Source organism: Hydra vulgaris, chromosome 13 (assembly GCF_038396675.1).
Source record: "Hydra vulgaris chromosome 13, alternate assembly HydraT2T_AEP".
NCBI classification, from domain to species: Eukaryota; Metazoa; Cnidaria; class Hydrozoa; order Anthoathecata; family Hydridae; genus Hydra; species Hydra vulgaris.
The window spans coordinates 260001-278914 of record NC_088932.1 but is presented as its reverse complement, the minus strand read 5'-3'; the positions used below and the strand labels follow the sequence as shown (position 1 = coordinate 278914).

The following is an 18914-nucleotide window of genomic DNA, read 5'->3' as shown; positions in this document are numbered from 1 at the left end:
AATTATTCCTCGACATTCCTAAGTTCAACCCAATACATTTTTAGTTACTGACTCAAAATAATAACACTTCATCATGCTTTAAATTGACGAAAAACTAAAGCTAAATTTTTGCTATATTTTTTATAACATGAACTTAAATTATTAAGATAATATGAAGTGAACTTATATTATACAGGAGTAACTAATTTTTTGGTATCTCCTTGATTCATTTTTCTTTAAAAAAGTAAACTGTCTTAAAAACGTTAAATGCACACAACTAAATAAATTTATTAAAAATAACTAAGTTTATTATAAATAACTAATCAATAGAGTACAAATACATTTCAAACAAAAAAATTTAATTTACAATCAAACATGTGCATAACAAATTTAAAAAAAATATGTAAACTTTGAACTTTTATATTGCATTAATGCATCATATGACAAACCTAAAATAGAAATTGTAACAGATTTAGTAGACAAAAAAAAATAAAGACTTGAATACAACTTACCTGCTTTTCTGTAACCTGTTGTCATACTTAAGTTGCAGTTGCTGTCATGATGCACCTTGTTGGTGTTGTTTCATGACGTTATTTCATGTTGGCTCTTAGTAAACTTTAGTTTAATATAAAAGACATCATAATAGATTTAAAATATTTTATTTAAAAACAAAAACAAGAAATGCTTCAAGGAGCCAAACTATAAACATTAAAGATAAAAAATTAAATTGAGATATAAATGAATTGCATTTATTTAGCTAAATATATTGGCTTATAGTAAATTTTAAAAGCAGTGAGTTTGATATATTTAACAACCAAATAATTTCATTTAACAATAGAATGTAGCATCATTATATTATGATAATTGGGTAATGAATCAATTTAACTATATTTAAGTTTAACTGGTGAAATACAAATAAAATTTTAATTAAAAAGGACCAAAATAAATCAAATATACAGCATAATATATTATTAAAAAAAAATTACAAATTAAAAAGAATAAATTACAAAATTAAAAAAAATAAATTACAAAGTTAAAAAAAAAATTAAGAAATGAAAAAAAACAAATTACCAAAGAAAAAGCAGCGACAAAAAAGTTTAAACATAAACAACAATTAGTTTAAAAATGTCGTATTTGTATTAAATAATTCTTTCACTAATTTTACATATTTCTCCATACAAAATATATAAAATTTAAAACACAACCCTACCAGTTATGCTTTTTGCCTGCAAAAGTAACAGTCTTAGAAAAAATAATTCTCCAGTTTGATTAAGCTTATACATTCTTACTATCACCTTATTACCAAACCTTTGTCTAAACATCCATTTACAATGTTTATCATCAAGTATAAAGTGCTCTTTCATTTTCAATATTTAACTTAAACCTTGCCGTTAAGTGTGTATCACGTTGAGCTGCACGATCTAAAGCAATTTGTTATTTTCCTTCTCTAAAATATACTAATTGATTTTCAGGTAGATGAATTTTAAGAAGTATAATAGTGTGTGACATATGGCTTATTGCTATATGGCTTGAAAACTTGCCTCAATGCTTCAGGTGCATAACATAACGACAATATAAAAAAGTGTTTACTTCATCATGATTAATTTGTTCATTTATTAAAATATTGGCACAGTCGTGACCCTTGTATATGTATTTGTACAAATATTTAACAGTCTTAACAGACATGCAAGCTTCAACATAAATGTGAGCTTGATATTTCTTTGATAAACATGGATTGTTAGGTACCAATGTGATAGCATTAAATTCTTTAGGATAGTTTTTGCTGCACACCCCATCTTTCATGCAGGGAAAATTCGGATTCAGTATGCCACATGGACCGTGAATCATGCAAGTTTTAACAATGTCATAAAGATCACGACTAACAATCGGATCTGGAATTTCTGCAGATAATAAATTATTGATATCATGTGCTGTTTCAAGCTTACCATTATTTGCAAAGTGAAGTAAAATATGAACATGTGGCAAACCAAGCTTTTGAAATTCAATAACCTGAACATGTGTTACAACTTTCCCTAATACACCGTGCTTAAAAATGTCATTGAGAAGGTTATTTAATTTGAGTTTAAACACTCGAGTAACCAAGTCAGGTCTATCATTTGCTGTGTGACCTGAATATAAATTTTCGGTAATCTCGCGCCATTTTGGATCGCAAGTGAAAGTAATAAAAAGATCTAGTTTACCATACTTTTTAGTTCATAGCATCTTCAAAGTTTTCCTTTAAAGCTCTAGGACTTCCTACATAAGTTAATGGCAAAACTACAACACTCCCTGGTCTAACATAATTTTCAAGGTTGTTTACATTTAAGCAAAGATCATTACCACGTTTATTGCATACTAAAATTTACTGCTGGATATTGATCATAGATCTATAGTTGACAATATGGCGGCAGAGCATCTTGATTTGGCCTAAGATTACTTATACAATTAAAAACTTGACCACATATTATAAAACATAGCGGCCCATGATTCATGAGTTGAACTACAATAGCTTTAAATGAAGCAAAAGAAAGACAGGCATTATAGTTATTATTATATTTTTAAAAATTCAGATTGGCATTTCATCTGGATAATTTCCTTTAAATAAATCTTGTAAAAATGGTGAAGGTTGCGAAAAAACTACCTTTCCATTATGGCAACATAAAAAATGTTTCATCAGGAAATTTCTAAGCACCACAATATAAAATTTATTTCTCCTAAATAATTATAATCTGGAACAATATTACTTCTTGCTATACAATGCATTCTTTAGTATTCAGCAGCATTTCTAGCATTGTGTCGATTATTATTTTTATCTCGCCAAAGCCAATCTCTTTCATTTCTAAAACGATTATTTTCAACTCGCCGAACCAAGCTCTCCTCATTTGGGTTCGAATTATTAGCTGCTTGCCAAGCTGCATTTCTAGCATTTTGTCGGTTATTAATTTCATCTCTTTCATTTCTGCAACTATTAGCTTGCCTAATAACATTTTCTTTTCTAAAATAATATCTGCTTCTAGCCTAATATCATCTATTTAAACTTCACTTTTAATTGAAAGTAGTACAAAATATCTTAAATGAATCCTGAAGATTGTGATCTTTTCTATATAATTTATTTTCTAGTCTTAATAGCACAAACAAATAATTTTTTATATTTAACAAACTGTCATTTAAAATAAATTATACTTTAATCTTATGGCTTTAAAAATATATATATATATATATAAATACATATATATATATATATATATATATATATATATATATATATATATATATATATATATATATATATATATATATATATATATATATATATATATATATATATATATATATATATATATATATATATATTTACGCCAAACACCTTTACGCAAAATGTTATTAAAATAGATTATTATGTATATTATGTATTTTATGTATTTTTAGAATAGTTAATGATAAAGGCTTGAAAACACCTAGACCTAACGCAGTAACAGTTTGACACTAAACACTGTCGTGTAACCCTCTGTTATAAGTACATCACTTGGCTGGCAAGGTTGACAAATCTTGCTCTGCACGTTTACCAAGTCTTAGCACTTTGAAAATATGGAAAAAACATAATATAAATATGTACCAACTATAAACACAATAAATATGTTTAAATATATATATAAGGTTAAAAAATACCTTACATACATATTTAAACACATTTATAAAACAATTATATAACACATATTAACACATACACAAACAATAAAAAACGCTTTACAATATTATAAAAAAACATTGATAAAACAACTATAAAGCATATATTACCACATACACATACTTATCAAGTATGTGTATGTGGTAAAGCATATATGCAAACAATAAACATGTGCAAACAGAAATTTTAAAAATGACGCGAGAAACTTTAAATAGATTCAAAGTAAACAATATATATATATATATATATATATATATATATATATATATATATATATATATATATATATATATATATATATATATATATATATATATATATATATATATATATATATATATATATATATATATATATATATATATATATATATATATATATATATATATATGTATATATATATATATATATATATATATATATATATATATATATATATATATATATATATATATATATATATATATATATATATATATATATATATATATATATATATATATATATATATATATATATATTGACTCAAAACTTTAAAAGTATTTAAATATATAAGTAAAATATTTAAAAGTATTTAAATATATAAATAAAAATATTTAAATTTTTAAACATTATAAAAGTTTTAAAATGTTAAAAAATTTAAAACGTTTAAAAATTTTAAACGTTTAAAAATGTTTAAAAAGGTAGAATTGAAAATTGAGTTTATCAAGTTTTAAAATATTTACTTTATATGTTTCTTTGTTGTAAGTTTTAAAACATTAAAATGCCTGCAAGCATTATTTGCATATTTGCGCGTTCGAATAATTTTTTCTTATTTGTATGCGCTTATTTGTACATAAATTATAACCATTAATTTAGGTTATTTCATCAAAAAATCCACTGTAATTTAACTGAGTAACTTTAAAATAAATTAGATTAATTTATTAACCACAAACTAAATTCTATTTAAATAACACGCTGGTAATTATCTTATGTAATTTCTCCCACTTGCGGATTTATTTGAAAAAAGAACCGGTTGTCGATAATCTAGCAATTAAATTTAGCTAAACATTTCGATGGCTCCGCGCAAAATCGGTCTATCTACAATCTCCGCGATAAACATTTTTGGTCTATCTGCAATCTCCGCAAAAAACATTTTTGATCTATCTTCGGGCATTCTCCGGGCGAACAAATTTTAAATATTCTAATGATTTATAGCGCCCTGAAAAAATGCAGTTTCTTTCAATTCAAACAACAAAACTGAACTTGTATATTAATTTGTATATCTGTTAATTTTATGTAAATTATCAATATGTTATAGATATCTGTATCAACAGTTTTTTTAAATAAACTTTTACGTGATTCGTTTAATTTTTGTTGAGCAGAAAGTCTAAATATACACTGTACATTATACTTTAAACAGTTATATGTTATGTAACTGTTAGCTAATAAATAATGCTTTTAGAACTTCATTATACTACTATCAAGCAAGAACTGTCTGCAACTACTTTAATCTCAAAACAAATTTAAACCAAGTTCGTATTATGCATGAAATAAGCATCATTAATACAATGTGTAGCTAAGTTAATACAATGTGTAGCAATGTGTATCACATAAGCAATTGGATGGTAAATTAGAATACTACTAGAATATCAAAAACATGGATGAGCTTACGTTATATCATTTTCCAACGCTTACTCGAAGAAGCAAATGTGTCGGAACATTGCTTGTTGTCTTGGAAGTTAGTTCTTTATTAACAGAATAAAACTAGTACTGTTACTGTGATAGTAGTTAGTCATGACATATACTAAAAATGATATTGTTTTGGTTGAATAACTGATAAGTTGGGTTATTATTCTTTAAAATTCAATTAATTTTAGTTTAACCTTGCTACGAATAAACAAAAATACACTCATAAAAATGTATCATAATAATATAGTAATAATGTTGCAGTCGAATATATATATATATATATATATATATATATATATATATATATATATATATATATATATATATATGTATATTTATTATTTTAAATAACTATAATTGTAACAGTTAAATATTACCTAAATGTATATTTAAAATATGTATTTAATATTGTCTATCAAATGTGAGTTTGATTCATTATATTGCATATACTTTAAAATTGTTAACAATCTGGTATTCAGATCCATGCTCAAGTAAAGCGTATGTTTACTTTAAAAAAAGTTTTTTTATTTTTGTTATATTTGACTGCTCTCTTTTTGAAAATAAAAATTTGTTATTTATAATATTTTGTTGAAAATCCTTTATTTTATATCGTTACATCCCCAAGGTTTTGCAATTTTCAATTTAGTTGAAGAGAGATAAAGTTTCAAACTATGGTCGATGGTCAGAGGCTTTTAGTTATTTATCAATAAACTAAACCAAATCTGAAAAAAATTTAAAAACCAGTTAATTACTTGGGCATGGGTTTATACCATATGTATATGCTCAGCAAAGTATTAAGTAACTATATGAAATCAGTATTGTAAACTTTTGAAAAGTTTAGAAAATTGACAACTGGTGTTAGCTCTAGAACAAAAATGATTATTATTTATTGAAAACTTGTTGAAGTTATTATTTGTTGTTATTTTAAATAAAATTTTGAACAAAGTTGTTTATTCTCGTTAATGTTATATATATAACATTAACAACAATAATTAATTTTGTTCAAAGTATATATATATATGTGTGTGTGTGTGTGTGTGTGTGTGTGTGTGTGTGTGTGTGTGTGTGTGTATATACATATATTAAGAAATATATAAATTTATATATATATATTTATTTATATGTATATATATATATATATATATATATATATATATATATATATATATATATATATATATATATATATATATATATATATTAATCATTTTGTGGGGCTTTCATAGTAGTAAAACAAAAACCTGCCACTAGGGCCCCAAAATCTTTAAAAATTATTATTAGTTTTTTTTGGTTTAAAAAAATCTAATTTTGAAATAAAGGCAATTGCAATATGACCTCTAAATTTTATCCCCATATACGGAGGCCCAAAGCGTGGAGGAGCCTAGTCATGGCCCTGCCTTAGAGAATATATTGGTTTAACTCCTAAAAGCTATAATAATAAAAGCTTTGCATGGTTTTTTTGAGAAGTGATAACTTTGTAAGTTGATAACTTAGTATAATTAGACAATATGGTTATTATGATTTTTGATTAGTAATGCAGAAAATTAACTCAAATTTCTAAAGAAATCAATTATATTAAAATAAAAAAATTCTCAAAAGTTCGAAATTGGAGCCTATTAAATTAAAATATCATTTGCCTCAATGATAATCCATTACTGTTTATATATATATATATATATATATATATATATATATATATATATATATATATATATATATATATATATATATATATATATATGTACATATATATATTAACTGTATCCATTAACTGTTAAACAATTTTACTAGTTTAACACTTAGTAAATTTTTGTTCATTTTTCTTCACCAAATTCTGAGTATATTATATAATTTACTTAATTTATAATTTTACTATATTAAATTACTTATTTTACTATATTAAAGTTTATTTTAAAACTTTAATTTTATAGAAACGTTTGATCATATCAAATTTAATTGGTTATATTAATACATTTTTTATTTGTATAGGTTATTTTATTATTAAGTTCGGTCTTGCTAAAGTATGTCCATTTTTTATCCCTTATATCGAAGTGTTGTTGGACCCTTGATTATTATTCTCTTTTCCTTTTTTTCTTTTAATGAATGCACTTGAAAATTATAAAATGAAAATTCGTTTGAGAGTAAAAGTTGTTAATTTTTTTTTACATAAAATTAAAAATTATTTAATTTCTCCTAGTTGTAAACTGGCAATTTGAAAAATACGTTTTTCAAAATTGTAGGACTTGTTTTGGTAAACAATATGTTCTTAAAATATCTTACCCAAAGGTCAACAGTCCAAAAGAAGAAATGATTCAAAAAAATCGAATCATTTTTTTGAATTGAAGCGACACTCGGTTCTACCATATATATATCGAAATTTGTTTAACGCCCCCTGACCATCTTCGAGACCTGTCCAAAGGGGGCAACTAACCAATGATAATTTTTTATGAAAAAATGAATAAATATATATATATATATATATATATATATATATATATATATATATATATATATATATATATATATATATATATATATATACATACATACAGGGTCTCTTCCAAGTCAGGCATTTCAAGGAATTCAGATTTCTGTAAAAAATCAGGGTTTTCTCATGAGATTTTATTGATGTTTTGAACATAGTATTCATATTTATATACTCGCAATTGAACGGCTTTTTTTTATGTTGGGCTCCCGTAGCTTTAAACTAAGTCAGGGAATACAGGTAAAAAGTCATAAAAATCTATTCTAGAATATTTGCAGACACCCTGTATAGAACAGAACCACCAAGTTTTAATGCGGTGCGGTTATAATATTTATAATGTTACCTAACTTTTTTTGATTGCAATATGGCTGAAATAGTAAAATTTTCAGAAATAAAAAAAGATTTTATTAGTTGAACCTCCAAATAACCTTAAACTGCCGGCAAGGAAAAGATTACACCAGAACTAAGCTAATTGATGGCGTTTCTCAAAAAAGTGCCAAAAAACTTGGTCCAAGATGCAATAATGTAACGTGTATGCAAAAAAAAAATGCGGTGTAGTGGTATTGATGACCAAACTAGACAACACATTTTACCGTTCTCAACTCGACAAAAATCTGAAAATTGAAACGGTTAAGCTTTTAGTTTGTATTAGCAACACTAAAAGAAGGACAGTCTTTAATCCATACGATAAATACTGTAGAAATAATGAGTTTGCATACCATCTTAAAGTAAAAAATGTTATACAACCCGTATGCCAGCAATTTTTTTTAAACACTCTGGCATTGTCTAAAAGCACAGTACATCAGTTTTGCCAAACAGAATACGCAAAAACAAATCCTTATACGACGTGTTCTAAACCTGGTTTTTTTGCTAGTCTCAATGGTTTTCATCCAAAGCAATTTGCAAATGAGTTTATTGATTCTTTAGAAAAATCGGAGTCTCATTATTGTAGAAAAGATACTGAAAGACTCTACTTAGTCAATGACTAAACATCTAAGGCTGAAACATTCAGGTATAATATACCAAGATTAAGTATTTATAGCTGTGAGGTCAATTATTTATTTTTATATAAAAAACACCTAAGGTTTATGAACTTGCTGCACTAAGTTCAGCTAATTGAATTAAAAGAATTTGTTCAAAAAAAAAAAATTGAATTAAAAAAATTTGAACTTAACTACCTAAACTAACAAAACTTTGTTGTTACAGTATCACGCTAACTCTCTCCTACAAATAACTACGGAAAACGATTCAACGTGATGTAAAACATATTCCTGCTTTCAAAAGAACTATAAAAATACTTCGAGATAAAATAGTTTGAATTAACTGGTGTTAGAGTTATCGAAATTTAACTGTACTTAATACAATGCAGTCCTTCTCAAACTGGGTAAATTGAATCGATGTATACAAAAACGTTCTAAGTCATAAAAACTATTTTTAAGTCAGACAACTTTAACTATGTATAACACATATATATATCATAAATTTTAATATATATTTTAACAAATCTAATATTTAAAGATGTCAAAAAAGCACCCAGATTTTTTTTTTGAATTCATTAAAGTAATAATTTTGGATTTAATAAGTTTTTTCTCGTTCCCCAAAAAAATAGTTTTTATGACTTAGAACGTTTTTGTATACATCGATTCAGTTATGCCCACGAAAGTAATGTAAATAATTTTATAGCGTGGTATTTAATGTGGATATTATTTTATATTGGATTCACATATAATAAAATGTAAGATAATAAATAATTGATAAATGCTAGATTTTGTACACATAAATATATGATTAGGCATAAATAAAATTATTTTTGATTTATATATTTTTATATTAATATTTGTTATTGAAGTTTTTTGGGATTTTCGTTTCAACGTTAATTTTGGCTCTAGTTTCAGTATTAGTTTAGTGTAAGTTCATATAATTGTTTATATTTAAAACGAATTTTTTTAGTAAGATTTTCAAAAAATTTAGGTTATCTAATTTTGTAATTATGGCATTTCTGGATATCAGTTTATTATAGAGATAGGGACCGCGATATGAAACTGTGAAACGCGATAGTTTTGTTTTTCTAAACGGTACATTAAAGTTTCCTACTTCTCGAGTGTCATATCTATTTCTATTGCTTTTAAAGAAATCATTTGAGAAATGTGATGGGACAAGCCCGAGTTTATATTTCAGCATAAACAATAAGTTTTGATAAATGTTTATTCTATAGACGTTTAGTGCATTAAGGAGTTTTAACAAAGGTTCAGCATGAGTGAATTTGTCTTTTTTATAGACAATTCTAACGGCATATTTTTGACGTCGATTAAGTGATTTCAAATTGGATTTATTGGTACTTGCCCATGCTATATTTCCATATGTATAATAGGTCTGTATAAATGAGAAATAAAGATGTTTTAGATTTTCTTGGGATAACATTGGTCTAGCTTTGTATAGCACGCCAATGTTTTTGGTTATTTTAGTATTTAAATAGTCAATGTGTGCTTTCCATGAAATATTTTCGTCAATTAGTAAACCTAGAAATTTTGTTATTGAGGTTCTTTCAATATTTTTGTTTTCTATTTTTAGCAATGGTAATATATTAGGTATTTTTTTTCTTTTTTTGGTTGGGATGGAATAAAATGTAATTGGTTTTTTCTGTGTTTAAAGATAATTTATTAGATTTTAGCCAGGTATTAAGTTTTTCAAGTTCGACATTCGTTGTTTCAAAAAGTTCTTTAATAGACTGAGATGAATAAAATAAATTAGTATCATCTGCAAACATTATTACATCAAGTTTGTTTAAGACTTTCGGAAGATCGTTAATGTATATTAAGAACAATAAGGGAGCTAGAATGGAACCTTGGGGAACGCCACATTTAATCTTAAGTCTCTAATCTGCAAAAAACTGACGCAAAAACTTGAGGGGCGGCAACAGAAAAACGTCAATTAGAGACAAACCATACAGCAGCCGTCACATGTGATACATCCATTCGATAGAGAATCAAACGGTGAGTATCTAATTGCAATCAGATTTGACGGCTGCCGTGTTGTTCGTCGGTAAACTGCAAAAAACTACGTCAAAAAACGTTTCATAATGACCGAAAAACGTTGTTTAGAGACAAACTACACGTCAGCCGTCATATATCATACGTCAGTTCGATAGAGAATCGAACGGAGAGTCTAACGATGGTATCACATTCAACGGCTGCCGTATACCTTGTCTCTAAACGGGTAAAAACTGCTAAAAAAACAGGGGGGGAACTGTTCGAAAAACGCAATTTAGAGACAAACTATGCGACAAGCGTCAAAACGGTTTGCGCCGTTAAACTCGCAGTTAAATTCTCTATCAAAATAATGTATACCATATAGCAATCTCAAAAATCGATTTTTGACCCAATTTCCCTGATGGTACCATCAGGGAAAAAGTCAATTTTTGAAATGCCATGTATTATACATCATTTCGATAGATAATTCAATGCTGAGATCAATGCCGCAAACAGAATTTGATAAAACTATATAGTTTGTCTCTAATCTGCAAAAAACTGACGCAAAAACTTGAGGGGCGGCAACAGAAAAACGTCAATTAGAGACAAACCATACAGCAGCCGTCACATGTGATACATCCATTCGATAGAGAATCAAACGGTGAGTATCTAATTGCAATCAGATTTGACAGCTGCCGTGTTGTTCGTCGGTAAACTGCAAAAAACTACGTCAAAAAACGATTCCCAATGACCGAAAAACGTTGTTTAGAGACAAACTACACGTCAGCCGTCATATATCATACGTCAGTTCGATAGAGAATCGAACGGAGAGTCTAACGATGGTATCACATTTAACGGCTGCCGTATACCTTGTCTCTAAACGGGTAAAAACTGCTAAAAAAACAGGGGGGGAACTGTTCGAAAAACGCAATTTAGAGACAAACTATGCGACAAGCGTCAAAACGGTTTGCGCCGTTAAACTTGCAGTTAAATTCTCTATCAAAATAATGTATACCATATAGCAATCTCAAAAATCGATTTTTGACCCAATTTCCCTGATGGTACCATCAGGGAAAAAGTCAATTTTTGAAATGCCATGTATTGTACATCATTTCGATAGATAATTCAATGCTGAGATCAATGCCGCAAACAGAATTTGATAAAACTATATAGTTTGTCTCTAATCTGCAAAAAACTGACGCAAAAACTTGAGGGGCGGCAACAGAAAAACGTCAATTAGAGACAAACCATACAGCAGCCGTCACATGTGATACATCCATTCGATAGAGAATCAAACGGTGAGTATATAATTGCAATCAGATTTGACGGCTGCCGTGTTGTTCGTCGGTAAACTGCAAAAAACTACGTCAAAAAACGATTAATAATGACCGAAAAACGTTGTTTAGAGACAAACTACACGTCAGCCGTCATATATCATACGTCAGTTCGATAGAGAATCGAACGGAGAGTCTAACGATGGTATCACATTCAACGGCTGCCGTATACCTTGTCTCTAAACGGGTAAAAACTGCTAAAAAAACAGGGGGGGAACTGTTCGAAAAACGCAATTTGGAGACAAACTATGCGACAAGCGTCAAAACGGTTTGCGCCGTTAAACTTGCAGTTAAATTCTCTATCAAAATGATGTATACCATATGGCAATCTCAAAGATCGATTTTTGACCCAATTTCCCAGATGGTACCATCAGGGAAAAAGTCAATTTTTGAAATGCCATGTATTGTACATCATTTCGATAGATAATTCAATGCTGAGATCAATGCCGCAAACAGAATTTGATAAAACTATATAGTTTGTCTCTAATCTGCAAAAAACTGACGCAAAAACTTGAGGGGCGGCAACAGAAAAACGTCAATTAGAGACAAACCATACAGCAGCCGTCACATGTGATACATCCATTCGATAGAGAATCAAACGGTGAGTATATAATTGCAATCAGATTTGACGGCTGCCGTGTTGTTCGTCGGTAAACTGCAAAAAACTACGTCAAAAAACGATTTCTTATGACCGAAAAACGTTGTTTAGAGACAAACTACACGTCAGCCGTCATATATCATACGTCAGTTCGATAGAGAATCAAACGGAGAGTCTAACGATGGTATCACATTCAACGGCTGCCGTATACCTTGTCTCTAAACGGGTAAAAACTGCTAAAAAAACAGGGGGGGAACTGTTCGAAAAACGCAATTTAGAGACAAACTATGCGACAAGCGTCAAAACGGTTTGCGCCGTTAAACTTGCAGTTAAATTCTCTATCAAAATGATGTATACCATATGGCAATCTCAAAGATCGATTTTTGACCCAATTTCCCTGATGGTACCATCAGGGAAAAAGTCAATTTTTGAAATGCCATGTATTATACATCATTTCGATAGATAATTCAATGCTGAGATCAATGCCGCAAACAGAATTTGATATAACTATATAGTTTGTCTCTAATCTGCAAAAAACTGACGCAAAAACTTGAGGGGCGGCAACAGAAAAACGTCAATTAGAGACAAACCATACAGCAGCCGTCACATGTGATACATCCATTCGATAGAGAATCAAACGGTGAGTATCTAATTGCAATCAGATTTGACGGCTGCCGTGTTGTTCGTCGGTAAACTGCAAAAAACTACGTCAAAAAACGTTTCATAATGACCGAAAAACGTTGTTTAGAGACAAACTACACGTCAGCCGTCATATATCATACGTCAGTTCGATAGAGAATCGAACGGAGAGTCTAACGATGGTATCACATTCAACGGCTGCCGTATACCTTGTCTCTAAACGGGTAAAAACTGCTAAAAAAACAGGGGGGGAACTGTTCGAAAAACGCAATTTAGAGACAAACTATGCGACAAGCGTCAAAACGGTTTGCGCCGTTAAACTCGCAGTTAAACTCTCTATCAAAATGATGTATATTATATGGCAATCTCAAAGATCGATTTTTGACCCAATTTCCCTGATGGTACCATCAGGGAAAAAGTCAATTTTTGAAATGCTATGTATTATACATCATTTCGATAGATAATTCAATGCTGAGATCAATGCCGCAAACAGAATTTGATAAAACTATATAGTTTGTCTCTAATCTGCAAAAAACTGACGCAAAAACTTGAGGGGCGGCAACAGAAAAACGTCAATTAGAGACAAACCATACAGCAGCCGTCACATGTGATACATCCATTCGATAGAGAATCAAACGGTGAGTATATAATTGCAATCAGATTTGACGGCTGCCGTGTTGTTCGTCGGTAAACTGCAAAAAACTACGTCAAAAAACGATTTCCAATGACCGAAAAACGTTGTTTAGAGACAAACTACACGTCAGCCGTCATATATCATACGTCAGTTCGATAGAGAATCGAACGGAGAGTCTAACGATGGTATCACATTCAACGGCTGCCGTATACCTTGTCTCTAAACGGGTAAAAACTGCTAAAAAAACAGGGGGGGAACTGTTCGAAAAACGCAATTTAGAGACAAACTATGCGACAAGCGTCAAAACGGTTTGCGCCGTTAAACTTGCAGTTAAATTTTCTATCAAAATGATGTATACCATATGGCAATCTCAAAGATCGATTTTTGACCCAATTTCCCTGATGGTACCATCAGGGAAAAAGTCAATTTTTGAAATGCCATGTATTGTACATCATTTCGATAGATAATTCAATGCTGAGATCAATGCCGCAAACAGAATTTGATAAAACTATATAGTTTGTCTCTAATCTGCAAAAAACTGACGCAAAAATTTGAGGGGCGGCAACAGAAAAACGTCAATTAGAGACAAACCATACAGCAGCCGTCACATGTGATACATCCATTCGATAGAGAATCAAACGGTGAGTATATAATTGCAATCAGATTTGACGGCTGCCGTGTTGTTCGTCGGTAAACTGCAAAAAACTACGTCAAAAAACGATTAATAATGACCGAAAAACGTTGTTTAGAGACAAACTACACGTCAGCCGTCATATATCATACGTCAGTTCGATAGAGAATCAAACGGAGAGTCTAACGATGGTATCACATTCAACGGCTGCCGTATACCTTGTCTCTAAACGGGTAAAAACTGCTAAAAAAACAGGGGGGGAACTGTTCGAAAAACGCAATTTGGAGACAAACTATGCGACAAGCGTCAAAACGGTTTGCGCCGTTAAACTTGCAGTTAAATTCTCTATCAAAATGATGTATACCATATGGCAATCTCAAAGATCGATTTTTGACCCAATTTCCCAGATGGTACCATCAGGGAAAAAGTCAATTTTTGAAATGCCATGTATTGTACATCATTTCGATAGATAATTCAATGCTGAGATCAATGCCGCAAACAGAATTTGATAAAACTATATAGTTTGTCTCTAATCTGCAAAAAACTGACGCAAAAACTTGAGGGGCGGCAACAGAAAAACGTCAATTAGAGACAAACCATACAGCAGCCGTCACATGTGATACATCCATTCGATAGAGAATCAAACGGTGAGTATATAATTGCAATCAGATTTGACGGCTGCCGTGTTGTTCGTCGGTAAACTGCAAAAAACTACGTCAAAAAACGATTTCTAATGACCGAAAAACGTTGTTTAGAGACAAACTACACGTCAGCCGTCATATATCATACGTCAGTTCGATAGAGAATCAAACGGAGAGTCTAACGATGGTATCACATTCAACGGCTGCCGTATACCTTGTCTCTAAACGGGTAAAAACTGCTAAAAAAACAGGGGGGGAACTGTTCGAAAAACGCAATTTGGAGACAAACTATGCGACAAGCGTCAAAACGGTTTGCGCCGTTAAACTTGCAGTTAAATTCTCTATCAAAATGATGTATACCATATGGCAATCTCAAAGATCGATTTTTGACCCAATTTCCCAGATGGTACCATCAGGGAAAAAGTCAATTTTTGAAATGCCATGTATTGTACATCATTTCGATAGATAATTCAATGCTGAGATCAATGCCGCAAACAGAATTTGATAAAACTATATAGTTTGTCTCTAATCTGCAAAAAACTGACGCAAAAACTTGAGGGGCAGCAACAGAAAAACGTCAATTAGAGACAAACCATACAGCAGCCGTCACATGTGATACATCCATTCGATAGAGAATCAAACGGTGAGTATATAATTGCAATCAGATTTGACGGCTGCCGTGTTGTTCGTCGGTAAACTGCAAAAAACTACGTCAAAAAACGATTTCTAATGACCGAAAAACGTTGTTTAGAGACAAACTACACGTCAGCCGTCATATATCATACGTCAGTTCGATAGAGAATCAAACGGAGAGTCTAACGATGGTATCACATTCAACGGCTGCCGTATACCTTGTCTCTAAACGGGTAAAAACTGCTAAAAAAACAGGTGGAGAACTGTTCGAAAAACGCAATTTAGAGACAAACTATGCGACAAGCGTCAAAACGGTTTGCGCCGTTAAACTCGCAGTTAAATTCTCTATCAAAATGATGTATACCATATGGCAATCTCAAAGATTGATTTTTGACCCAATTTCCCTGATGGTACCATCAGGGAAAAAGTCAATTTTTGAAATGCCATGTATTGTACATCATTTCGATAGATAATTCAATGCTGAGATCAATGCCGCAAACAGAATTTGATAAAACTATATAGTTTGTCTCTAATCTGCAAAAAACTGACGCAAAAATTTGAGGGGCGGCAACAGAAAAACGTCAATTAGAGACAAACCATACAGCAGCCGTCACATGTGATACATCCATTCGATAGAGAATCAAACGGTGAGTATATAATTGCAATCAGATTTGACGGCTGCCGTGTTGTTCGTCGGTAAACTGCAAAAAACTACGTCAAAAAACGATTCATAATGACCGAAAAACGTTGTTTAGAGACAAACTACACGTCAGCCGTCATATATCATACGTCAGTTCGATAGAGAATCGAACGGAGAGTCTAACGATGGTATCACATTCAACGGCTGCCGTATACCTTGTCTCTAAACGGGTAAAAACTGCTAAAAAAACAGGGGGGGAACTGTTCGAAAAACGCAATTTAGAGACAAACTATGCGACAAGCGTCAAAACGGTTTGCGCCGTTAAACTTGCAGTTAAATTCTCTATCAAAATGATGTATACCATATGGCAATCTCAAAGATCGATTTTTGACCCAATTTCCCTGATGGTACCATCAGGGAAAAAGTCAATTTTTGAAATGCCATGTATTGTACATCATTTCGATAGATAATTCAATGCTGAGATCAATGCCGCAAACAGAATTTGATAAAACTATATAGTTTGTCTCTAATCTGCAAAAAACTGACGCAAAAACTTGAGGGGCGGCAACAGAAAAACGTCAATTAGAGACAAACCATACAGCAGCCGTCACATGTGATACATCCATTCGATAGAGAATCAAACGGTGAGTATATAATTGCAATCAGATTTGACGGCTGCCGTGTTGTTCGTCAGTAAACTGCAAAAAACTACGTCAAAAAACGATTCCTAATGACCGAAAAACGTTGTTTAGAGACAAACTACACGTCAGCCGTCATATATCATACGTCAGTTCGATAGAGAATCGAACGGAGAGTCTAACGATGGTATCACATTCAACGGCTGCCGTATACCTTGTCTGTAAACGGGTAAAAACTGCTAAAAAAACAGGGGGGGAACTGTTCGAAAAACGCAATTTAGAGACAAACTATGCGACAAGCGTCAAAACGGTTTGCGCCGTTAAACTCGCAGTTAAATTCTCTATCAAAATGATGTATACCATATGGCAATCTCAAAGATCGATTTTTGACCCAATTTCCCTGATGGTACCATCAGGGAAAAAGTCAATTTTTGAAATGCCATGTATTATACATCATTTCAATAGATAATTCAATGCTGAGATCAATGCCGCAAACAGAATTTGATAAAACGCTATAGTTTGTCTCTAATCTGCAAGAAACTGTCGCAAAAATATGAGGGGCGGCGACAGAAAAACATCATTTAGAGACAAACCCTACGGCAGCCGTCACATATGATACCTCTATTCGATAGAGAATAAAACGGTGAGTATAAAAATGCAAACTGTTTTGACGGCTGCAGTGTCGTTTGTCAGTAAATTGAAAAAAACCCCGTCAAATACCAGTTTTTTTTGACAGAAAAACGTCGATTAGAGACAAAATTTACAACAGCCGTCACATATTATACATCATTTCGATAGGAAATTAAACGTTGAGTCTAATGGTGCAAACACTTTGAACGGTTGCAGTATAGTTCGTTCATAGATTGCACAAAACTAACAAAAAACAGGTGTAACATTGTTTAGAAACAAAGTGTACAACGAACGTTATAAATTAAACATTTTTTTAATGCAAAATTGGGCAGCAACTTTGAAAATGCAAATACTATCAATGGGTGTTGTTTTGTTTGTCCTAAAAATGCCTAAAATATTAAAAAGTAGGTTGAAAATACCTTAAAGTGTTACTTTATTAGTTAGGTTTAACCTTTGACATAACAAACATATGAAATACCCACCTTAGGAATTAAATATTATCTTGTTTTCCTAGTTTTATACAAATAATTCTATTTTGAAAGCTAGTTTTATCATTATTTTAACATTTATAGTATACATTGTATTCAATATAAAACTAACTTGAGTTATATAGGCTACACATAATACATTTATACCCTTTATCATGTACTTTTAAGTACTTTCAGCCTAAATCTAATATATAAAGTCGAATATAGTCTTATTCTGTTATAATTTTATAAGCTATACAACAATATAAAGCTAACCCGAGTTATATAGGCTACACATAATACATTTATACCCTTTATCATGTACTCTCGAGTACTTTCAGCCTAAATCTTATATATAAAGTCGATTATAGTCTTATTTTGTTATAATTTTATAAGCTATAAAGCAATATAAGCTAACCCGAGTTATATAGGCTACACATAATACATTTATACCCTTTATCATGTACTCTCGAGTACTTTCAGCCTAAATCTTATATATAAAGTCAAATATAGTCTTATTTAGTCATAATTTTATAAAGGATATAAGCGGAATTTGTCAAGGGCATAGGCGACTTTACAGTAGGGTATAGGCGGAATACTTTTTTACCCTGTAGGATCGAGGCGGAATAAAGTCGGG

The 18914-nt window shown here is 30.5% G+C and overlaps 1 protein-coding gene across 1 annotated transcript in view; it reads right to left on the bottom strand.

Annotated features, from left to right (window-relative positions):
- Positions 1–1521: 1521 nt before the first annotated feature.
- LOC136090381 (uncharacterized) overlaps positions 1522–18914 on the bottom strand; it is a 21197-nt gene continuing 3804 nt past the window's right edge. The window contains exon 3 of the mRNA XM_065816980.1: positions 1522–2171. Coding sequence (XP_065673052.1) covers positions 1522–2171 — 650 coding nt within the window. The remainder of the gene's footprint in view (positions 2172–18914) is intronic.